This window comes from Orbicella franksi, chromosome 5, assembly GCF_964199315.1.
Source record: "Orbicella franksi chromosome 5, jaOrbFran1.1, whole genome shotgun sequence".
In the NCBI taxonomy this organism is placed as follows: Eukaryota; Metazoa; Cnidaria; class Anthozoa; order Scleractinia; family Merulinidae; genus Orbicella; species Orbicella franksi.
Window position 1 is genome coordinate 21,012,401 of NC_138149.1, and position 25,000 is coordinate 21,037,400.

Sequence of the window (25,000 nt, forward strand, 5' to 3'; positions counted from 1 at the left end):
TCAGCGCTCTATTTTATATATATTATTGCTTTATTGTTTTTATATATTAACTCGATTGTTGTGTCTTATTTTAAACTTTACCATCCAAGCCGATACTATCAAACGTGGGCACAGAATTCGTCTTGTTAGCCTTCTCAATGGATAGGGAAATGACTACCTTTTAAAAATAGCTGACTTGGACAATTTCACAGACAATTTCAAGCAAATAGGTGCTGCAAAGGTTGGGCATTTTGTGGACGTTGATGACGAAACTCTTGAGCAAGACATTGGACTAAACAAGATACAAATTCGCCGTCTCAGGCGTTTCTTCGCTCAGATACAAGCTGAATCAAAGCAAAGAGATTCAAGCAGTGAAGATATTATAAAGTCATAATTTATTAGCAGGTTATTTTGAAGGTCTCTAAATAAATAGCCATGAACTATTTAAACGTAACGCAACATGGTGCATCGTAACGCAATACTTCATACCACAACAGTGCTTTTCATGCTTATAGCAAACATTTCTAATGTGATTGATAGGTGTAACGTCCGCCAGTGCTCCTAAGAAGCGCAAGCAGGCGATTTTGTCATTTGGACGCTCTGGGCAGTTACAAGTCCTGAGGAACACAGCATCACCAGAAAAGGAGCCGTGGGAAAAATATCTTCTTCCCAACCCACATATAGATAGGCTGAAGTTTTATAGCAGCGTTGTTAAACAGATTTATGAATCTTCCTTTGCTAGTAAACAAGCCGGTTTCAAGTAGTATCTGCTTGACCAACAACAAATGCGTTGGCAGTTGAATACAAAGATACAAGCCCTGTCAGATAAAGAAGACAACCTGCTGAGAAATGAGAAGTGGGGAGTCTGTCAAAACATCAAAAAGTTTATGGCAGGATCGGATGGCTGTAAAAGCAGTGATGATGTAGCGAAGTGCGAGTCCTGCTTGGTCACAATAAATGAAGCCTTTAATTCCACGGCTGACCTATTATCATTTATTGACAGCAAGCGAAAGGGGCTCTTTCATGAGGACCATACCCCGAAGACGTTTGCAAGCGACGAGCTTAAGGTGGTCTTATACCTAAATTTTTTTTTTTTTTTTTTGCAAAACAACTCTGTGGAACAGTTTTGGTATCACGTTAAAGGAGTTTGCACTCTGACTTCAAAAATGAGCTTTTCCAGCTCACGTGCCACGATAGTTAATGAATAACTAGCTCCTTAGTGTTAAAAAGTGGTGTTCATTATAAACACGATAACGTAATAATGAATGGTTCGAGAAGTATTCATCGCTGTTCGCAAGCAAAATGTCAGTTAGTACAACCCACTTATATTAAACGAATTAAACTGTTCTTGTTTGCGCCATATAATGAACATCTTATTAACCAAGCTTAGCTGGTCTGTATGGGAAAATCTCGACCTCCGTCGTGTGTACAGACCTCACTGCCTTCGGTCTGTACTCACGACCTCGGTCAAGATTCTCCCATACCGACCTCCTGCTCGGTTAATAAGAGCTAAATGTCAATCCAGGATAAGATGTGCTAATACCCCTAATACTGTTTTGCTATATTAGGATGCGTGAACAACACACCAGAGACCCTGTACACGACTGTTGGTATGCACCAGCCAATCACGGGGACACATTCGGTATCCGCCATGATGAAATATATTTCCACGAAGACATCATTCCTTCACAACCTGTGACGTCGTACGCTGTGCTAATCCGGGGGAGCTCACGGAATGCTGGGACATCAGTTGAAGGCGGGATTGGAGAATTCAAGAGTTCTCGAGATGTTTCCTCGACAAGCCAACCAGATGCTATGGTTGACCGTGCTGTCTCCCTTATAGATGGACTCATGAAAGCCAGGGATTTTTACATGAGCAGTGAATTCAACCAAGATGTAATAAAGAAGACGCCACTCTCGATGCAGTGGTATAATTATATATTTTCATGCTCCATGCAGTTTCTGCCAGGCTCCATTGAGCGCTACAAGGCTCCTGCAGGTCATTCAAGGCACATTATTGTGATGGTGCGAGGTAACATGTACAAAGTGGATCTGACTTGCACCAATGAGGACGGACAAGAGATTGGTACAGCCAATAATGATCTAAGAGTAAGTAGTCAAAACTGTGCCCACGTAAACAATGTAAATGTTTAGCTTATTTCACTCTATTTTCGACTGCAAGTTGGATTGCAAATGTTATCAGTTTACAACTGTACACTTAAATGAACCGAGCATTCTTTCAGGGCCCGTGAAAGTCTGGGAATACCACGATTACAATGGAATGATAACGACAACTAACAACTCGTCTTTTACGTACAGAATATAAACGATGATTGACAATTTTATTTTCCAGTGAGTTGATTAATCCCTGAGAAAAGATATAGTATCAAGGAATACCAGACATTTTTGGATGGCAAAAAGAAGGAAGATTTACTTTTGTAGTCACGTACACCCTCGCGCTCGTTGTTTGGAATGTTTCGCGGCCTCGCCAGTTTTCTAATGGTTTGCTCCTTTATTTCTGACAACAGAAACAAATGAAGGAGATCTTACTGACGGATGCCTGTAGAGAATCATCAACTCCAATAGCTGTTCTAACAACCATGACTCCACCTAACAGATGCCAAGAAGAACAACTTCTCAAGTGCCTCAGCGAACGAAACGTCACAAATCTCTCGCTTGTCCGCGATGCCCTCTTCGTCGTCGCGCTCGACCCTGACGATTCTCCGAGAACAGTAAACGAAGCCATGTTCGCGCTTCACTCGGGAAACTTCATAAACCGCTGGTATGATAAAAGTGTACAGTTGGTTGTTTTCGGTAACGGAGTGGCAGGATTCGTCAATAACTATTTAGCAGCGATGACAGGAACAGTCGGCACAAACTTCGTGCGAATTGCTGTGGGAAATGAAGGTTTGTGTGAGGAGCATGCAATAAACGGTAAGTAGTTATCCATATTTTGGTTTGTGTACGCACTCTATAAATAGATTTGTTATTCATTGTCAAATGTAAACATCTCTAGCGTATTTTCGGTTGTTTTCTTCTTCACGAGTGTATGAACAGTAAAAAAACGGAAGCTTTAAAATGGAAAAAAAAATGTATTCTTTTACGAACGAATGAGTGATAAGAAGAGCAAACGAACTAACCAGAACTAACGAATGAAGGAAGGAAAGAGGAAGAAGGGAGGAAGGAAGGAAGGAAGGAAGGAAGGAAGGAAGGAAGGAAGGAAGGAAGGAAGTGCAAAAATTAGAAATAAAAAATTGATTAAAACAATGGCAAAAAAACAATGAACATTGGCAACACATACACTATCTTTTCTATGAGAATATTGTTTGTTTGTTTTTCTGCTCAGGCTAAACATTCTAATTTTTCGAGTTTGGGCTGAAAATATTCTTGTGAATTCTTAGATTACAGCGTGTGACATTTCCGTTTTAGAATATATTGGGTTATCAATTACAAGTGTTTGGTGTTAAAGTGTATTTGGAACCAAACTGTAGGCATTAATAATGGTAATAGGATTGAGTGGAGTCCAATTCGGTCTGTAATCATACGAGTGATTAACAAAATCGGACGACCGCGAAGCGGGAGTCCGATTTGTTAATCACTAGTATGATTACAGACTGAATTGGACGACGCGAAGCCCTGTTACCAATTAATCAAAACTATGACAAAATTCGAGAAAGAACAAACCATCGATTGAGCGCTGAACGATTAAACGTCGTTATGAATGCTGAAAAACACAGCAGTTTACTCAACAAAGTGCACCGCAGCAGCGCGCGCAAAATGACGCGTACTGTCCTATTACAAGCATGACGCATACACTGTCCAATTAATGCTCAAATCGGGCTGCTGATAGCCAATCACGTTCGAGAATTTTGTTATAGTTTTGATTAAAACCTGATATGCAACACATAACTTCTTTCAGAAATGTTATTAGCGTCGAACATTCTTTTCAAAATCTCAGCCTCTAGTTTATTCCTAAAATATTCTTAAAATTTCGCAAATTTCTTATACAAAAAGAGTGTGAGGGTCAAAAGAAGTCGCAGCCATCTAGGCCATCTAGCTAAGATCTAATTAAACCTCATGGGCTCAATAGCCCATGAGGGACGCCGAATGGGCTATTGAGCCGTGGCCCTTGAAGGCGAAGGGTCTAATTGTTTTAGTATCACCCAACTAGTCGGACAGAAAGGGCAATAATAAAGTTAGCAAAAGCAAGTTGAAGAAATATTTATTTGAGAATAAAACGAAAGAAAGCGTCACGCTCGATTACGCCAATTTCACTACTCGAGGACTATTACTAATAGTCCGCTAGTAGCGTAGCCAATAAAAATGCAGAATTTGCATTTGTCCACTAGTTGGGTGATACTAATGGGTATTATCACTTTGAAATATTTGATTAGATGACGTTGACGTGACGATCTCGCCAGAGCCTTTTGCTATCAGGTGGGATGACACTGCAGACGGGTATTTCAAGCAAAAGATTAAAAGTGTAATCAAGACCAATCGAACATCCGGGCCCTTTAAGCCACTGTCTCAAGACGTGTTTAAAATCTGCCCTGGCTACAGTTTTGAAGAGTTGTGTAAGGAACATCGGGTTACCCCAGGTGGCGCTTTCCAAGCTGGAATGCAGCTGGCGCTCTCGAAGATTGCTGGAAGATGTATGAGTGTGAACGAAGTGGTCAGCATAAGGTAAATTTGAAGCACAGACTTGAAAAGAACGAAAATAAATACATGAAGGACAAACGAACGGACGAATTACGAACAGACCAACGGAGGAACGGACAACGGACCAACGGACGAACGGGCGAACGGACGAACGGAGGAACAGAAGAACGGACGAATCGAATGAATGAATATACATAATCGACCTCTTAGCTATAGATACACAACATTTTAAAGCTTAATTTTCCTTTCGCACAGTTTACAGCACCCTTTTCCTTGTTCGGTGTTGAAATATTTTAATTTTCCAACAACTGATCAGAGGTTTTTTTGCTTTACCAGGCACCTTCGGTTTGGTGGAATGACATTAATGGACAGCAGTATGGCAGACATGAAGAAATTCGTCGAAGAAGCTCGCAGATCATCACTGAGCATGAGTGAGCAAGAACGCTTGGCACTTAAGTCTCTGCTGAAGGAAGCGATTCAAAGCTACAAAGACGAAGTCCTGCGATATAAGAACGGCGAAATCAATCTATGGCATTTAGACTCTCTGTATAGAAATCTTGGTCTGACCAATCGCCTTCCATTTCGAAAAGCTCCACGATTAGGACTGTTGAAAAATTTAAAAGAAATTGTTTTGGGATATATTAGAGCACCTCAACTCAATATACTGCCACCCCAAGTCGCTGAAAACGTGACGTCCAATCCCTGCTGGTACCCTGAGATCGAAGCGATCGGGAGGCCTGGGGTCAAGTGCATTCTCCCACCCACATCAATGGCCCTACATTACATGTTTGGGAGAAATGCGATTTCCATCACAGTGAATGCAAATCCTGATCATCCTTGCTATAAAAATGAGGAGACCTTTGTCAAAGAACTCGAGAGTTCCTTGCGATTGGTCAAAGATTTGCTTAATACAAAATAACAACAACAAATTGCGATCTTCAGTTGTTTCAGTAAAATATAGTGGCATTCCATTACCATTGTATTTCCAAGAAATCAAGAAAATAACAAAACTTCTTAACCACAGATAATAAGTAAACATAAAATATACAATGTACATTCTTTAACCAGGTTCCCGCCTGTGACACATTCAGAAGTCGAGTTTGTCATTAGGTATAAGCACGAAAAATAAAAGACGAAAACTAACCCCAACATCTCTTTGTGACAAACATAATCAGTTACATGTCATTTAATTTCGAAAAAAAAGTGGCCAACATGGATGACAGATTCTAAGGTGTTTAGATCACGGTTTTAGCATTTAAATTATTAAATAATGATCGCAGGATCAGATTGTACGTACTCCACGGCGGGCTGGGCAGCTCTGCAATTATCAGAGGCTCTCTCGGCTGAACTAGTTGATACTCTACACAAAGGCTGCAATTACTCATTGCTTCCGCGAAATGATTGCTCATACCAGACCGGAATTAAACCAAGCATCCTTGACCCGTCTCAGACAAGCTTGTTGTCGTTGATTCGCTTTATCATTTCTTTGTGTAGTGTAGTCCCGTTGTGCACTCCGATTTCATCCCGATGATCCTAATACTAAACAGTAGACCCTTTTCATAAATGACTACCAATTTTTGAATAATTCCTGAATTAGCCTCACTAGCCGCCTTTGAGAGGAAACATTCTTTTGAATTAGCCACTCAAAAACGAGGTTAGTCAGGCTAATGTTAATACTTACAAAAGGATTTATAACTGGCAACCATTTAAAAGAAGGGTCTATTATGGGGGATGCTATCAGTCTCTCGATTTTTTGCTTTGTTTGCGGTCATCCGTAGGACAGTCTGAGTCTTTGGAGTTGGTTATCTACTTCAGTAAGGCACTGGATTTTCTCTATAGGCCATCGTTTGAAATTCTCAGGAATTCAGCCACGTTGAATGACACCCAGTTCCAAGCTAAGGCAACAGACCTCTTTAATTTGTGTTCTGGTCTGAGACAATTCCTAGGGGTCTCCTTAGGGGGGCATTACATGGCATTGGTACTCCAGAGAGCCTATCGGCAAGGAACATATCACTTCCTTTCTTATAATGAACTTGAGGTATAACTTCTGTAGACGAAGAAGCATGCATGGCTGCTGTTAAAGTGGATCGAAAACAATGGTCACAATCTGTACGTTGACGGACTCGCTACATAACATGTACTGGTTAAATCTCTCGCAAGGAAAGACCAAAAACCAAAAACTATTTCTGTATTTTCAGAGCCAAATCTCTCTCTTTTGATGTCAGGCACCACAGGCTGGCCATCCAGGAGCACGGCTGCACCCAAACCAGTCTAACTACCGTCGCACATATGGTGACCGGTGGTCTGCCATTGGTTGCTTGACACGGTCAAATGCATCTTGGTGGTGTTTCTCACTCATCCAGTCTGCGTTCTTGTCAATCAATCAATCAGTCAATCAATCAATCAATCATTTACCTACGTATCGTCTAGTGAGCTAATCGCAATGACCAGGGAACGCGGAGACCATTTTAAAGTGGTTCGGCTAAAAAATCTGGCCAATACATATAAACGTTAAGGCCAGTGTTTCGCTATTTATCTTGTATTTGCGTGCCATCTGGAGCCCTGGAAAATAAATTGCGGTAATAAAAGCGGTAGGGCTATAGCCCTACCAGCCCCTCCCCCACCACGGTTCCTGATGACTCGCACTCATCACCCATACTAATCGCAAACTTGACTAAGTAGTTTACAGATCCAAGAAATCGTTCTACTTCTTTGACTTCGCCTATCTGGGATTGCCATCGCTTGGATTGCCTGGACCTTCTCTGGGTCAGGTCTGACTTCGGATGGTTTTGATAAGTGGCCAATGAAGGGGACATCTGACAGTCTAGGCTTCAGTTTCTCGAGGCTCAGCTTTCATTCGACTTCTGTGGCTCTCTGTGGTTATGATCATGGTCTTGCAATGCCTCTTCTTCCCCTCTCCTTGGTCTCTCCCTTTCCTATGATTACTCTCCCCTCCACTTAGGAAGGCCTGATACCCAGGCTACGAGAGCCAGACACGATTGTGCAAACCACACCATTGGACACTTGAGAGAATTTTCAGTCTGTTTTCGCCTGTTACATCATATAATAGGTCACTTTCGATATATTAAAATCCAGTTTGATAGTGAGGCCTAGAAGACACAAACAAAAGAAATGAATAAACATGGTCATTCAATTTCCTTTGTTTGTGTCCTCTAAGCCTCACTCTACCATTCTTATCCCTAGTGTTACTCGAGCAAAAGATAGAGAGGCTCTGGAGACGAGAATATTAGCAGTCAAGATTGCGTGACGAATCATTGAAGAGCAGTCTCTTTTGAAACATGAAGGTGATTTGTGCAGGAATGCCAAAAGCTGGAGCAAAATCAATCGCCAAAGCTCTGCGCCATCTTGGACTTACGGCGTTCCATTGGGAAGAGCAAATCTTTGACTTTCTCGATCACTGGGTCAATGTTTTCGAAATTGGCATCAAGCCAGTGGTCGTGGGTCATCCTGCAGTCTTTTTCTACGAGGAAATTCAAGAAGCCTTTCCTGACTGCAAAGTGATTCTGAGTATTAGAGATGAAGATTCGTGGGTCAAAAGTGCTGTGAATCAAATAGAATTGCTGTATGCACGAAGACATAAGTTGTCCTTGTTGTCATCAACAGCGAGAAAGGCACATCACATCTTGGACCGCTGCATTGATGCTTCCTTCGGTTCTTGTAATCCCAAATCCACGTATGTTTTTAGAAAGCTATATAGCACCCCGGGTATTGCACCCATAATCACTGTGTAAAGTGCGTTGTTCCCGCTGCCAGGCTGTTAGTTTATAAAGTAGAAAAAGGGTGGAAACCGTCGTGTGATTTCTTGGGGTGCGAGGTTCCGACAATTTCTTTCCCACATGAAAATATCAAGGGTGAATTAGCAGCATACAAGGCGTTAGAATTGACTAGATCGGGCCGACAGATGAAAAGGGAAATGCAGAGGGGTGTATTGTTGATCTATTCTGTTCTCCTGATCCTTGCAGCAATATTTATGGCCAGTTGTCATTATTGATTGCTTTCTTCCATTGCTACATTTTGAAAACAGTTCCAGTCACAATGTCCTTATCTCTTTATCTAAATTCTATATATTTCTTGTGCCTTCTTTTGGGAGGCTTTGGGTTTCAGGTCTTTCAGTTACTCAGACCTGTCATTCTCATCATGTGGTAAGGGAATATGGATCAATTGATCAATCAATCAAAAATCAAATATCACAGACTTTCTCATAATATGGACCCCTCCATATTAATACGTGAACATCTTGCCCAAGCCACAACACAATAGCAACAAGTGCATTGGAACTCCCTTGGCTGCCTCGTGGACCAGGCTGTCAGACAGACATTTTTAGCCTGCTTTTCTCACTGTTACTGTACGTAACAAAAGCAATGTGTGAGTGGCAGTCATCAAGAGTTGTACAATCATAACAATTCCTCGGCTTAGTGTAAAACATACATTGTACCACAGTACCACAACGCATTATGATAGCAGTGCTTTTAATATTTAAAAGTAAAACTAATGTAGCTAACTAACAAACTGAGTATCTATTCATGAGCATTTTCAGAATTTTGGTACACTTCATGTACATCATACCAGCTTTGTTCCAAAACCATTGCAACATTATTATCTAATGCTAAGAATGCAGCCAATCACATGGCAGGAAACTGCTGCTGAATCAGCAGTATCTCATGGATATAACATTATAGTCATCTGGCATTGGGCAAAGTTTATCATAGACTGGTTAAATAAGTAATTATCAATGACCTTTGGATAATGTTTCCAAGCAGAGTGCAAAGAAAACCAATTTTCAGGCAAGGAAACTGTGATGTACAAGCTCAAAAGTCAATCTCACTGAACCCCCAAAATTGTCTTACTAGTATTAAAGTTAAACTTAAAATTAAACTAGCACAACAATTTCATCTCTCACTGTACTTCTGTAATAAGAGTTCTTCAAACATTCAGGCAAGTAAAGGGTATAATCCACTTGTCTGACTACAACTCCACTAGCTCCAGGCTACTGGACACCACTTGTTTTGCACATTGGTAGCTCTTTGGAAACAAGTTGTAAATTTTTGGCCAGTCTTTATGAAGTACAACATAATTAAGTCATACTAAGTCCAAAGGAGACATGGGTTAATTAGTAAACTATTTGCAAGTTTGTAAAACTGACATTTCAAGTTTGGAGCAAACACTCTGAACATCAGCTTTACCAACTTGCTACAGCAGTTTATTTACCTTTATCAAGTTCATGTTCACAAAACATCAAAGTTTTACCGTCCCCTGATGCAGCACAACAATGTCTTTAGAAAATATGTTCATTTATGAGATAAATAGGTACAGAATGCTTTCTTAAGGTATACCATAAATATCCCTAATGTGAATTCAATTTCCTTCTATACACACAGTCACCTAAGGCTCACACAACTGTAAGTATACTTAAATACCAACCTAAAGGAGATATTTCATGGTATATCACAGCAAAGGATTGCATAATTCTGCAAGTTATACCAAAACTAAAGGTAAATAAGCACATCAGCCATAAGTCAAGCATCCCTGCAGCAGAATGTTGTTAATTAAATTAAATCTAATTTTGTTAAAAAAGTATTGTAGTCAATTTACAGCAAATATATTAATAATTTCAATAGTTTTCAGATAAGCGGCAGTTTTCTAAAGTACTCCAAGGCATCAGCTGCATGTTGTATACCAATGTTAAATACTGGATGTACCGGAGAAAGCACATTTTCCTGTCCACCCACTAATGTCAGCTTGGTTTGATATTTGTTGACAAAGTGTTGAGCCACAGATAACCCACTAAGACAATAACAGGTGTGATAAAAGTCTCGGGATTTGCCAGGTTTGTCTACCAGTCCCCCATGATGAAGTTGGCAATTTATTAATAAATAATCTTGCAAGGCTACTTGATCAAACAACCATTTCTCATCACTCAGCAAATTTCCATCACCACTGGCATCAAAAACAGTGTGAAGCAAAGGAAACACTCCACCTTGCCAAAACGAGTAGCAGCCATCAACCAGTTTGTTTGTTCTTCCTTGGAAACCTCCCTCCAAACGCATCTGGCGACTTGCCACCCACCTAAGAAGACGCTTGTTGTCAATTACGTTATGTTTCCCCAGCAACACTAATGCAGCATAACCGCAGAATGTATAACCTCCATGGGCTTCCAATCCAGGCTCACCTGAAAATCCACCTTCATAGGTCTGACATTTAGCAATCCACTCAGCTGTGCCCTCAAACAACTCTGGGGACATGATGTTTGTCAGATGCGCTGCAACAACTGCACAATAAGCACCTCGGATGTCCACTTCACCATCACGATGCATTGTAAATGCACCCTCTGATGTGCGGCAACTTGCCAAGAATGACTTGAGCTTGGGCCTGTCAATGACGTCATATGCTTCGTTAGTTCCCAAGATGCACAGCGCGCAAACTGCGGCATAAGTTGGGGCCAGATGAGGAATTTGTTGTGGACCCCCTGCAAAGCCACCCTCGGAATCTTGACAACGCTTGAGAAAATCAGCAGTTTGCGAGTATTCCTCAACACCTATATTTGCATTCAGTAGTTCTAGTCCATGTAAAATCCAGTAACAAAGCCAAGGTCTGCTGGCGTCCAGACATTCGTAAGCTTCCGACAAGTGATGCAGGCCTCGCTTGAGGTACTGAATGTGCTTCTGGCGGAACAAGGGCAGTCCAGGATCGAGATTAGAGACCCGCAAATAAGCAGAGTAATTTCTCGCGACTGAATTTTCGACTTTTTCTTGCTCTTCAGAAGACACAGTCGACAGACCGTCGTCTTTAAAGCGAAGATCTTCCATAGGCCTTCCTGAATGGTACGCCATCTTGTCAGAGGGCGAGCCAGATGCTAGATACCAGACTACACGCGGTAAGAATGAGCTGTCCTTGTGACATCATAAGGATAGCCATATTTGGAGTACAAGAAAACATTCAGCCCTAAACGGGCACAGTTTGCAGTACCACCTGAGAATCGCCTGTTTTCCCTTGTTCTTTTTGCCTTGTTTTACAGTTCAGTTCAACTGTAGCTCACAGAGAATGGCAACTTTAAAGACGACACTTCGGCATAGGAGTCTTGATTCGCTTAGCTCTCCATTTAGTGCCGTTTTCACTTCGGTTGGTGTGCAACAAAATGAAAAGGCCTTGAAACTTGCATTCTATAACACCGCAGCATTGGTTTTTGTGACGTTAAGCGGTTGTGCTGCAGTTGCGGTTTATTATGTGTTGGAGCCTTTCCTGCGGCCTCTTTTGTGGGCCTCTCTGTGTGGAGCCTTTCTATATCCTTTCAAGTGGAAACTAACTCAAGCTGTCCGAGGATTTCTCTGTTCTTTGCGAGAATCTAAAACACCTTTGGTGGTGGGTGCTATGGTGCTGCCATTTCACTTGGCCAATAAATCTTCAGACTTTGTGGGGTCGTTAATTGTACAAAAAATACGAATCTTTTTCATATTTAGTCTCATTGCTGTCGGAGTTTACGTGTTGTACATTATTCAGCCGTTTAATGAGATTGTCTGGATTTTAAAAGGATCTGGATTGGTGGTACACTTGCTGTTGGATTTCTTTTACAATCCCTATTTAGTAAGTATGGTACATGTAGGCTCAATTGGTAACTGTAAACTTAAATGTTTCTTGTACTGTTTTACTGCATTACCTATTTTCTTTCTGTTTCACTTTCTGTCGACTGAGAATAAGTTCAAGTTAGTTAGAAAAGTTATTAGTGGATGGTATGAGGATCAAACATAGAAAAGTCTAAGAAAACTGGTCAGATGCCAGTATACCCTGCAGTAGGTATACCCCAGATGATGGTAACTGATTAAATCAGAATTGAATTAGTTACTGTTATCCTATGGTACATCCTGCGCAAGGCACCATTTAGCTACAGTGTAGAACCCAGGTAGCCTTAAGTGGCCTTAAGATGTAGTTGGTTGACAAATTTCTCAGAAATACGAGAGATCTTGAATTTTAAAACAGTGCAACTTTCTTGTGGGCAAACAACTACATTTGTAATCTTTTTCTCAAATGATGCCTTCAATGTCAAGTGTCTGACTTAAATGCACAAAAAAGTGCAGAAATTAATTTGAAGAAAACAATGTATGTAAATACTTCTCAAACTTATTGATAGTACATCAAGTTTAAACAAGGGAAATCATGACTGATGGGAAAAAAACAAAACAAAAAAGCAGTGTTTCTGCCAGACCGCACCATTGCGAGAACCCTGCCTTGCAATCAGAGATGGCCCCCAGAAAAACGAAAAAAGGGCCAATTTAGCTCTTCCCTTTTACAAGCCTGCAGGCTTAACACAGGCATAGTATTTTAAAGCCATCCCAGGACTCAAAATTGTGACCAATACGGTCACCAATGCAACTAACATTTCATCCTTGGCGACCAAAAATTCTGGTTTAGTCACCATAATGGTGACCTACATTTCTCTATGTTGACAATGGATAATGGTTATATTCTCACTTATTATATGGCTAGCTCCATGAGCGGGCAAGATGAATCAAATCCTGTGCTGTGATTGGCTACCCAAGCGGGCAAGATGGAGCTATCTTGCCTGCTCGTCCAGGGGGGACACTGCCATATATGGACTATATAGGTATGTGCCGCTGTGAAGGGTATGGTTTTCAAGCCGTTTACTCTAGGATAGGGTATATAAATCAGAGCATTTGGGTCTAGAATAGGGTATCATTTTTCACAAAACTGACTAGTTGGTTGAAGGTTTTATCTAGACTAAGGAAACCAGGAACTGCCACTCAAAAATATATAAAAAAATCGAATTGGCAAGTTTAAATTTACGCAAATCAACCTCAACGGTGTCGATAGATGAGGGGATTTGGTAAGTTTACTCTAGTATAGGGTAGCAAAATTCAGCTGAACTAGCTCTGATATAGGCTAAGGGTTCCAGGGCCCCAGCGGCACATCCCCACCCAGAAATTCCCAAAGTACCCCCCCCCTCCCCCCCGGGCCTGCTCGGGACTACCTGCAGTGTCCCGCAAGAAAAATTTCCCCGAAAGCCATATAATAAATCCTTTATTGACCAAGCTTGTTTGGTCAAGATGGCTGGATATTGGCCTCGTTCTTTTTTTCCGAGTTTATGGACCTCGACTCCGTCTCGGTCCATAAACAGGCAAAAAAAAGAACTTGGCCAATATCCAGCCATTTTGACCTCACACTTGGTCAATAACCCATACACATTATGTCCTTCTAGAAAACCATATTGAAAGATCTTTCCTTTTGAAACATTCAACATACTCAAAGAAAAGAAGTCAATCCATCCTTTTGCTTTGCTGTATTGATTCTCTCACATCAGAAAACTTCCAAATGACTGACCTTGTTTGAAATTGCCCTATAATGCATTGCAAATCCATGATCATTGACTACATCATATATACCTATGGATTATTCTCTTGTAATGCACGGATTTGATCCTTCATACTAGTATCTGGTGACCAAAAATTTGCATTTGGGGACTATTATTTATTGGCCCCTTTCCTAAAAAATTGGCCCCCAAGAGGTCTTCAGGGGCCCCTTTGGCCCTCAAGTAAAATTTTCTGGCTGGCTGGTTTGTCATGTAACAAGGAGCTAGATTGCATAGAATGAACTTTTTATAGATGATAGCATTAGAATACTGTTTAACATTTTGAATGAAGTTCCTTAGTTTTTTCAATATTACATGTTCTGTAGTTACACAACAGATACTTGTAATTAACAATAATATGAACTGTCTTTTTAGGTATGGTCAATTATAGTTGGATACATTCTAATTCTGGTATTTTTCTGGACCCCAAGCTCCTCAATCATCATTTCAGTGTTCTCTCTCCCTGTGTGGATTATGTTTCTGCTTCATCTTGTTTCTCTCACTGGATCTTACAGAATTCCATTTTTCATGCTGCTTGTCATATGCTCAATTGTTGGATGTATTACTGGAGTTTCAGAGGGGCATGATCAAGGTCAGATTATAATAAGTAAATAGTCGAATAAAATTAATTAGACTGGTAAACTTTGTGCAAGGCTGCTGCCTATTAGAGTACTTTTTTAAGGAGCCTGATATCAGAAGTTAGGAATCCAAGCCATAATGTTGGAAGCCCAGCCTAAAGGTTGCCAGCTGCTTAAACAGAAATTTAGTTGCTCACACTCGTAACTGTGTACCTGTTAGGCAGCAGCCTTTTTTGTGGTTTTGTCTTTGTGATGACAGCTGCAAATAATGTTAGCCGTTACAGATGACTGGGCTTAGAAATAATGAACCTATCCTCAATTTGTGAATGTGAGGACCTCTAAAGGTGTACTAGATATACACTGTATGCAGTGAATTCCAGCAGTGGCTGGTCATCATCGGCAAATCATTCACATTCTATGGGTTGGGTGGGTATTAGATGATACAAGTTAATAGCTGTTTCTATTAAAACTTTAGTTTGGTCTCATTCTCAACATGGATGCACCTTTGAAAGACTATAGACAGAATAACTGCATCACAATGTTAACTTTATTGTAAAACACAATATTCTATTGCATGAAAATTACTATTTAACAGCCTAACAGCTGTTCATCTCATTCCATAGTTGATAGCAGGGAAGACTGGGAGAATAGAAGACATAGTTTGCTTAGGGGCTTATCTGTGGCAGCTGTTGCCTTGGTAAAATCATTACCAACCTCTGAGTCAAATGACTCCTGTGATGAAAGCCATAAAGACTCATCTCCAATGGTCTGTCCTTCAACACATTCTGCTGCATCATCCAAGGATGGAACAGATATTGTTGATGAAAAAGCTTTGTTAAAGCTTCGCAGAAGTAGAATGCAAAAACCAAAACAGAAACTTAAGATCAAGGAAGAGGGCAAATATGATAGCAAAAGCAAGATGTATTTTCAGGCTCTTTTCTGGGGAATTCTGCTGTCAAGACTTTGGCTTCATTGGGACTTTATAGTGATTCTGTTGATACCGATCATATTTTATGCATTGAAACAACTTTTAGCATACTGGAGTTCCTCAATTTATTCAAGTGCACCATCAGTATTTCTCCTTTCTCAGTGGGACAACCTTAAAAGTTGGGCTAATGAAAGAAAACAAGCATTGATTCCAACACCACTCAGTGGATTGTTCAAAGGAGGAATTAAAGTAGATTTCACTGTAAGTCTCTATTACCACAGTCAAGTTTTTGTCCATCCAAAATTGTATACTTAAACAGGTGCTATCATGACAATTTTAGCTGCATTTTTGGTCAAAAAGGTTCAAAAATTGGTGGTAAAGTACTTTGTTCATTTATAAAATGTGCCTATAACACTACAATGAAGACTTTAATAAACAGTTGAGAGGTAAGTAAATTGTTATTAATTCTTAGCAATTGCTCAGCAAAATGAACACGGAATTTGAAAACGCCTGCAAGTCAGTTTTCGATCAAAACCATGGGTACACCTAACACATGACAATGTCTCTTATGACTTCATTGCACTCATATATTAAATGTGCCTGCCTCTAAAAATCAGACAAATTCTTAATTTAGCAGCAAGGGTTGAAAATTCGATTTCGCTCATATTCTTATGGTAGATAGGCTAGGGCATGACAAAAACTACTGGATAGTTTTTTTGGCAAAATATCCTTTTATTTCAAAGAAATATGCAAATTACTAAATTCCGTTGAAATCATCATTTGACGCAGCATTTTATTAACCAAGTTGGAGAGCCTCACATGCAAAACCATATCATTCTTCCGTCTTTAAAACACTCAAATGTTTTTGTGCAATGTTTAAATGTGTACTGGGTTGATTTTAGGGAATGCTGTGTTGTCTTTTTGGGTGCAAAATAATTAAATTTGGAAGACATGTATTTCATTCACTTAAAAGTACTTCGTATAAATAATTCATTTTCACCACGTGCAAAACCTTCAAATGGATTAAGCTTCCACTGGTTGAATCGCAGAAGGATGATCTACAGATTCCTGCAAATATTTCTTTGGGCAAATGATTGTGAGTGGCACGAGAGCTTTTCAAAGTACGTTAAAAATGGAGATATTTGATCATCTGTCGTCAAATTTCAATTTACGGGTAAGACATATATTTTAGCACACGCCGCATGTCTTGAGCTATATTAAGTTGAAATAGACACAGAGCTGATAATTTCGAAATGTTCTAACCTTATTTGCTGTAAAAGGCAGGTCCAAAAGCCAATTTGATGTGTTTCTGTCACCATTCGTCGCACATAAAGCAGAAGTTTGCTTTTGTTTACACAACGTCCGATGTATATGGCCAACTGTCAACTTATTTAACGGTCGAATACCACGAATCTATGACCCTCTTTTGACAAATATGATCACCACTGCATCTAAGTCAAAAACGGCTAAGTGATTTGTAGATAGTTGCTTGCTTTGCACTACACCAAAATATTACGTTTGATCATCGTTTGATCTATTGCTTCTTGAATCCTTGCATGCAGCGGTTCCTTGTTTGTTCGTCATGCAATGCTGTCATCCCATTTTAGGGGACAGGGGTAGGACAATTTCTATCCTAATAAGTGAGGCTCCGTAAGGCTTGGAACCACAGGGAGCACACAATCTTGTTGAGTAGGAAGAGATTAAATTAAGCAATGAAAAGAATGAATAGTTAACCATTGCCCCTGTTGTTATCTTTTACTGTCTTTACTCGACCACCGCTACCTACATGCCCTGCGTAAATACTGTAACGCTAAACTCGTACCGAGGTCTTTTCGCGCTGTGCAATTATTTTTGGTTTACATTTAATACAGTGGGCTGCCCTTGGGGAAATGGGACGTGGCTGCTTAATAGGGGTTGGCCACTTAATAGAGGTTGGTGTACCTTGAATATTTTTTCATTATCGGGTTATAAAGTTACCTAAATTTCTTAGTAAACGTGGAGTCAATTCCAGACAATCATGATAGACGTCATTCGTGGAGACCCAGGGGAAGTTAGTGGGGGCAAAGAAAAAGTCTAAACGGGTCTTCGCCCGAACTTTTTTCTCACCCATTTAGACTTTTCCCTGCTCCCACTAACTGCCCCTGGGTCTCTGAGGATGACGTCTATAATAATTGTCTTGAATTGACTCCATGTTCACTAAGAAATTTATAACCCGATAGTGAAAAGATATTGAAGGTACACCAACCTCTATTAAGCGGCCAACCCCTATTAAGCGGCCACCTCCCATTTCCCCAAGGGTAGCCCACTGCATTATATGTAAACCAAAAATAATTGCACAGCACGAAAAGACCTCGGTACGAGTTTAGCATTACAGTATTTACGCAGGGCATGTAGGTAGCGGTGGTCGAGTAAAGACAGTAAAAGATAACAACAGGGGCAATGGTTAACTATTCATTCTTTTCATTGCTTAATTTAATCTCTTCCTACTCAACAAGATTGTGTGCTCCCTGTGGTTCCAAGCCTTACGGAGCCTCACTTATTAGGATAGAAATTGTCCTACCCCTGTCCCCTAAAATGGAATGACAGCATTGCGTGACGAACAAACAAGGAGCCGCTGCATGCAAGGATTCAAGAAGCAATAGATCAAACGATGATCAAACGTAATATTTTGGTGTAGAGCAAAGCAAGCAACTATCTACAAATCACTTAGCCGTTTTTGACTTAGATGCAGTGGTGATCATATTTGTCGAAAGAGGGTCATAGATTCGTGGTATTCGACCATTAAATAAGTTGACAGTTGGCCATATACATCGGACGTTGTGTAAACAAAAGCAAACTTCTGCTTTATGTGCGACGAATGGTGACAGAAACGCGTCAAATTGGCTTTTGGACCTGCCTTTTACAGCAAATAAGGTTAGAACATTTCGAAATTATCAGCTCTGTGTCTATTTCAACTTAAGATAGCTCAAGACATGCGGTGCATGCTAAAATATATGTCTTACCCGTAAATTGAAATTTGACGACGGATGGTCAAATATCTCCATTTTTAATGTACTTTGAAAAGCTCTCGCACCGCTCACAATCATTTGCCCAAAGAAATATGTACAGGAATCTGTAGATCATCCTTGTGCAATTCAACCACCAGAAGCTTAATTCACTTGAAGGTTTTGCACGTGGTGAAAATGAATTATTTTTACGAAGTACTTTTAAGTGAATGAAATACATGTCTTTGAAATTTAATTATGTTGCACCCAACAAAAACCGTCAAATTCCCTAAAATCAACCCAGTACACATTTAAACATTGCACAAAAATATTTGAGTGTTTTAAAGACGGAAGAATGATGTGGATTTGCATGCGAGGCTCTCAAACTTGTTTAATAAAATGGTGTGTCAAATGACGATTTTAACGGAATTTAGTAATTTGCATATTTCTTTGAAATAAAAGGATAATGTGCCAAAAAAACTATCCAGTAGTTTTTGCCATGCCCTAGCCTATCTACGGTAAAAATATGAGCAAAATTGAATTTTCAACCCTTGCCGAGTTATTTTCCATATTTATGGACAGGGACTCTTAATTTGATCAAAGGGAAACCATAGTGGTGTGGTTTCAGCTGATTTGAACAATTGTTTTGGTTTTGACTTTTTAAAGTCATGCTTGAGAAAGTGCCTCTTTTTTAAGTGAAGCATTTCCTTTTTTATAATATTACAACATGTACAGGTTTTTGCTCAGGAATCACTGCATGTATTTTATCTGCAGCTTTGCAAGGCCAAAAGTAAATCATCTGTGAGGTACAATGTATGTTCAAATTCAGAAAAAAAGTAACTGATATACCAGCACTTCTTGTTCAGCCTATCTTAGTTTAATATAAGTAGATCCTCAGTTATACATTAATGGTAACTGTTATTTGAACTTTTGTGTATTTTCAGATTAACAGCATAATGGATAAATCTTTGGAAAACATTATAAGTATCTTCATGGTGTTGTTCCTTGTTGTGGCTTTCTCCCTTATTACAGTTTTCTTTGCAGTGCAGGTTTGTACACATGTAATGTGTTGTATTCTTAAAGGAGAAGGTTACTCTGAAAAGCTTACTTTTTTGTCTCCACCTGTAGCAAGTATTAACATTATGTTTTTCCACACACTGAAGTTTCAGCCTCTAAAGTGCCTGCTATCCTGAAGAAATTTGTCTTGAAAGAAGTCCAAAATTCTACTCTGGATGCAACCATTTTGAAACTGTAGTTGGCAGTTAGGCCATGTTTACATGTATGTGACATCATTCAGTCCAACTCTAAATTGGTGGGAAGCAGAAAAACCTGCAACTGACTTGGCATTCTTCACAAGGTCAGCAAAATGTGTTTTTTTTCCAAGCAATTATCCACTTCACTATCTTCACCGCTATCATTTTTGGGATTTGAAGCATGTTTGGCTCCAAATAATATGGCTCAAGAGCAGCCAAAACCTAGAGCAATAGTTTTATGGCTCGTTGGAAGCCATCTGACAAAATCCTATGGACAGAATGACGTCACAAAAATGTGATCTTGCTTTTGAGTACTGTTGAAAATGGCGTTAACAATGCCAAATTTTGGGCTCCTTTGGAGACGAATTTCATAAGGAAAATGCGCACTTTAGAGGCTGAAACTTAGGTGAGTGGCTGAACTTAGTGTGAGGTTTTCACTTGCATTGACAAAAAAATATGTTCTTTGGAGTGACATTATCCTTTAAGGTTACTGTATACCTTCAGGGGTGTCTTGTGTCCAAGTGATGTAGCGCGTCCCGTTTATGCTGTAGATACCTAAACCCCTATATCAAATTAAAGCTTATAGAGCTGGCTATCAAACTATACCAAAAATTTTGAAATAAAATCAATTTCCGATTTTTTCACGGCCACTAAATGCGAGCGTCCTAATCACCTTTTGAAAGCTACAAGTCAAAGCAAATTTTTGTTTTTCACCAATTTATTTTTTCTTGGTTTCGGGACAAAAAGCACTAAAAAAGCATGTCTGCGTTTTGCCATATTCAATTGCAGTAAAAAGTTACAGAACATTTTCGAAATGGGATTATAAAAATGTGAAGTGATTGTACGAAATTCGCTCTCGGAGAAAAAGTATTTTGAAATAAACAATTCGCAGACACAGTTTGGTTTTTTATATGTTAATCTAGCTACTGTCCAATTTTGAGGGCAATCAAACAAATTCCCTTTGAGTTGTAACTCTTTAAAGTGTCTGCTTCAAGCGAAAAAATTTATTCGAGAAAACAGCACTAAGAAAAATCTCTTGCTTCGCAAACAAACTCAACCCACAAACACCTTCAACTGGGTTCTCAGATCTCTGAGCCAATCAGCGCTTGGAAAATTTACTACCATTAACAAACAAAAGAATGCGCGGTGGAGCAAATATGCATGATGGATAATATTCCAATGGATCTCAATGAGTTTGACTTTTCATCAGTATCAGACTCAACAAAAGAGTCACTGTACACATCACTGTTATCACTGTCGAGTTCCCAAATTTTTACAGAACCTTTCTGTTCTCTTGACTCGATCTTTTTGCCCGCTTGATACGATAGCTATAGCTTCATCTGCAAGGCCAACTTTCACTTCTTCACTCATTGATGTGTTTTCATTCGTTCTTCGCTTTTTCGAACTGGTAAACAGAGTTTTCCATAGTCCATGTTTACGTATAACTTAAAAGAATTACACCTAATACAAATAATGCTTGGATTAACAATGCTGATTAACTGAGGAGCCAGCCAATTCAGGGTGTCGATATAGATAATACTCCTGCAAAAGTAGTCTCAGGTGACTGCATGCATGTTATAGGGCTATCAATCAAGAGGGAACTTTTACTTCCGGCCATAACATAAAACCTCCATTACTCCGCCAATATTAAGTTTTTTGTCAATTTTGTTTTCAAAAATTAGAGATTACTTTTTGACCATTACTTTGACTCAAAAACCCAAATTTGAAGAAAATTGCCGATCTGAAGGTATACTGTAACCTTAATTGAAAGAAGCACATAGACTACTTTCTTTCTGTAAACAGATTAAGGAAAGGCATCTTCATGACAGATTGAAATACATCACTTTATTGTAATATGATAATTATAAATTATTAGTGGAGTGATGTATTTTCTGTGAAGAATAATTCTTGTTGTCTTATTATTCTTGTTCCATAAATGCTCTATATACAGAGTTAAAAGTGAGTTGGAATTTGAGAGACTGTGGGATGGAGGGGAGGCAGGAGGAGGATGGCAACAAAAATCTTAAATGTTGACAGCGTCATAATGCAAAAACATTGACATTTCAGCAGAAGACTTAACAAATCTGCATGAAATAGTCTCAGTTACACCTATATTCTCCACTTGTGTTCTCCACAAGGTAGGCTAGCCGCAATTGAACCTCTGCTTATTCAGTCATCAGAGCGAAGTTACAGGGCAATCTTCTTGAGCAATGAAAGTAGGGAAAGGTTGACTTGTTTTACTCAGGGATCGGAATCAGAGCATAAAATTTAATGTTTAGTGCAAAAAGATGAAGCAAGACTTGGGTTATTTCTGCTTTTTTGGTTTTCATGCTTTTTAAGGTTGTTATTACTAGTAATCAAAGATTATGAGTGCGTTCTACATGTACGCCTGTGATACAACTTATATAGCTGTCTGTTGCTCAAATCGTTATCTTTGTGAACAGCTGAAGTTCTACAGACAGATATAACATAATGACAAAGGCCACTATTTTTCTGTGGATTATGTGGTGTTAGCAAGTTGAAACTACAATTTGATGACCTTTGATGACACATTGCGTGACGGCTCCAGTTTCGGTAAACTCACAAGTTTGATAGAACATATGCCTTCAAAATTCATGCTAAACATCTCATTTTCACTTTTACTGGTAGAGTTCAAGCATGAAGGCCAATTTTTAAATTGTACTTGTGTTACATCTAGTATTCTAAGCTGGAAAGCACAAATGTCAGCTAACATTTGCACTCCTATGCTGGTATCGTAAACAAACTCCATGCGACTGGCAAAAGATTCGAATATTTCCGCTGATGATTAAAAGTAGTCAACATTTACATTGCTGTTCCTTAGTTCTGACTTACTGTTATAGATCTCGGCTTCAGAGTACGCTTCCATCGATTCAGTTTTGACCTTTGCTGGATACTGAACTATTTGTGGCCACTGGAACTATTAATTAAGGTCAAGACATGTAATCAAAATATAGCCAATGAAATATGGCTGTTCCCACAGTTAACACCCCAAAGACAAGGCTATTCAAAGTCTTGTTCGTGAACAGAAGAAATAATTGTCATCCCAGTAATGTAACAAAAGCATGTCAACTTGCATCCTTACTAAACAGGCCAATCACGGTCCAGAATCAAAACTACTAGAATTTAGAAACAAGCGATAGTGAACGATCAACTCGTACACAAATGCTCTGTGATGATGTAATTTGTTTCACCAAGCCAAATAATCTCACTCCAGTCTGCATTGGGACTGCATTCCCTTTTATGTCCAATGCAATCAGAGTGAAAAACCAGTTCAAAGAATACCCCAAAACGTCAAAAAACAACAAAAGAAGCCACAAAAGAGAACAAGAATGATGTAGCACAGACACCTAAAAAAAAAAACCTAGAGGGCGGCCAATTTGCAGTCTTCACAAAAAGTCTTGATTTCTCACGGCTGCAGACAGACTGAAACGAAATTAGGATGCGTTCTTGAGGAACAAGAGAACGCAATTTGACAGCCTTCGCACAATTCTATGACAACTGGATTGGTCTAAACTTCAGTAGATACATATATGTAGCAGCCGTACAGTGAAATTATCGAAAAAATATGCAAGTTTATTTGTCCTAATGTGACAGTTCCATTTGGTTTTCTGGCACAATAGTTATTTTCATTTACAAACCTGTCTTGCAAAACCCTGGCTTGTTACTTAATGACTACATGTAGTTATATTTCTTTTGTTAGGTTCATCACGAAAGTGCACAACTGGTGTCTGTAAGTGCCAACCTAGTAAACAAGGTGATGGCTGACAATCCGCAGCTTGTCAAGTAAGATTTCTGAAAGCCATGGGGACTACAACACACATCTGTTAACCATGTTTAGCAATTTAAGATTTGCTTTAATTTTAGTAATAATATTGTTACCAAACTCACACTCTTAATAATGATTCATCAAAGACTCTGAACTTTTGTAGTTAATTACATGTAGATACACAACATCCAGGTACAAACAATCCACCTTCAAGAAGTCAAAGTTCAGATTTTCTACAACAAGGACTATGAGAAAATGAAAATGAATCGAACAAATCAATGAGCCAAAAGTACGGAACTTACCAACTGTTTCATTCTGAGCATCACAATAGAACTCAATAATAAATGTCTTCTTCAATCTGAAGTTAAATTATCGACAACTACTTGTGTTCGAGTATGGCTACCAGAAATTTTAACTAAGGCCACACTTCCTCACACATGCCTAACACATGACACACCACACATAGGTCTGTACTATGTGCAAAACAGTAGCTACAAATACTAACTTTTTGTCTTTAAATCAGATGGTATCAACAAATTCTGGCAAATTCATGTACATGTCCATGTAGTTATCACTACTGAGAAGATTATTGTTGGCTTGCGAGAGAAAGCATAACATTGGTGATCAATAGCTTACACTTTGCTGTCAAGTCTGTTATTACAGATATTAAAACCTTTTTTTTGAAGCCTGAGTCAAACATAGTAAAAAATTTACAAGTAGGTGAGGTTTTTTATAACAATTATTGACTGCAAATACTGGTACTTTCTTTATTATTTGTTGTCATTGTATTGTTTTGAATTTTTGTATAGCCTTAAATTTTCCCCCTTCAACACTATCATACAGACATTACTCGACATGTTTCACGGGCTGGCACCACTATTTCTTGCTTTTAAAACTAGGCATGGGTGCTAATTAACAACTGAATTTTAAACTATTGAGTTTTGTTACCATATTAGTTGGATCCAAGAGAACAAAGAACTGAAGAAAACTCTAGAATCAACTGTAGAAAGAGCCTACAAGCACGGAAGAAAATTTATAGCAGTCAAGGTACAATAAATTTTTACAAATGCACATGAGCTCTGCAAGCTTTGAAGCTGTTAATAATTTAATTGTTATATATAATAATCTATTGCAGGTTCAAAATTCTATTTGAAGAACTTTCTATGCTGTTTAATATCAGTGTGAGCAAAACATTCTTAGGCCCTTTTGAGTCCATTTTCTTCCTAAGAAAAGGCCCAATTTCTGATCTCTCTAAAGCCCTAATTTTGAGCAAATTTGGACCTTCTATGGCATTTATATTAAATGACATTTCTAAACCAAAATAGAGAATCTTTTTGCATATTTCTATTAAACAATTAGATTATGAGCTCAAGATTTCTATCATGCATAGAAATCAAGAGCGAATAATCTAATTGTTTTAGTATAAATCTATCAAAACTTCACCTAAATC

The 25,000-nt window shown here is 39.1% G+C and overlaps 3 protein-coding genes and 1 pseudogene across 4 annotated transcripts in view; 3 read left to right on the top strand and 1 right to left on the bottom strand.

Moving 5' to 3' along the window:
- Positions 1–6,295, top strand: part of LOC145486679 (carnitine O-acetyltransferase-like) — a 13,333-nt gene extending 7,038 nt beyond the window's left edge. The window contains exons 2-6 of one of the 2 annotated variants that reach the window (XM_081465393.1): positions 520–1,046; positions 1,548–2,088; positions 2,508–2,913; positions 4,374–4,662; positions 4,975–6,295. In XM_081465393.1, the coding sequence (XP_081321519.1) occupies positions 937–1,046; positions 1,548–2,088; positions 2,508–2,913; positions 4,374–4,662; positions 4,975–5,557 (1,929 nt within the window). In that variant the 5' untranslated portion in view covers positions 520–936 and the 3' untranslated portion in view covers positions 5,558–6,295. The remainder of the gene's footprint in view (positions 1–519; positions 1,047–1,547; positions 2,089–2,507; positions 2,914–4,373; positions 4,663–4,974) is intronic. The other variant, XM_081465392.1, reaches the window with a different exon arrangement.
- A 1,600-nt stretch (positions 6,296–7,895) lies between these two features.
- On the top strand, positions 7,896–9,019 carry LOC145486693 (uncharacterized; annotated as a pseudogene).
- Positions 9,020–9,111: 92 nt separating this feature from the next.
- On the bottom strand, positions 9,112–11,532 carry LOC145486689 (protein farnesyltransferase subunit beta-like). The gene has a single exon (XM_081465403.1). The coding sequence runs from the start codon at positions 11,487–11,489 to the stop codon at positions 10,281–10,283; it is 1,209 nt and encodes a 402-aa protein (XP_081321529.1). The 5' UTR covers positions 11,490–11,532; the 3' UTR covers positions 9,112–10,280.
- A 69-nt stretch (positions 11,533–11,601) lies between these two features.
- LOC145486677 (transmembrane protein 245-like) overlaps positions 11,602–25,000 on the top strand; it is a 22,767-nt gene continuing 9,368 nt past the window's right edge. Inside the window, exons 1-6 of the mRNA XM_081465388.1 lie at positions 11,602–12,240; positions 14,396–14,612; positions 15,222–15,787; positions 19,455–19,559; positions 23,485–23,567; positions 24,507–24,597. Of these exons, the coding sequence (XP_081321514.1) occupies positions 11,701–12,240; positions 14,396–14,612; positions 15,222–15,787; positions 19,455–19,559; positions 23,485–23,567; positions 24,507–24,597 (1,602 nt within the window). The 5' untranslated portion in view covers positions 11,602–11,700. The remainder of the gene's footprint in view (positions 12,241–14,395; positions 14,613–15,221; positions 15,788–19,454; positions 19,560–23,484; positions 23,568–24,506; positions 24,598–25,000) is intronic.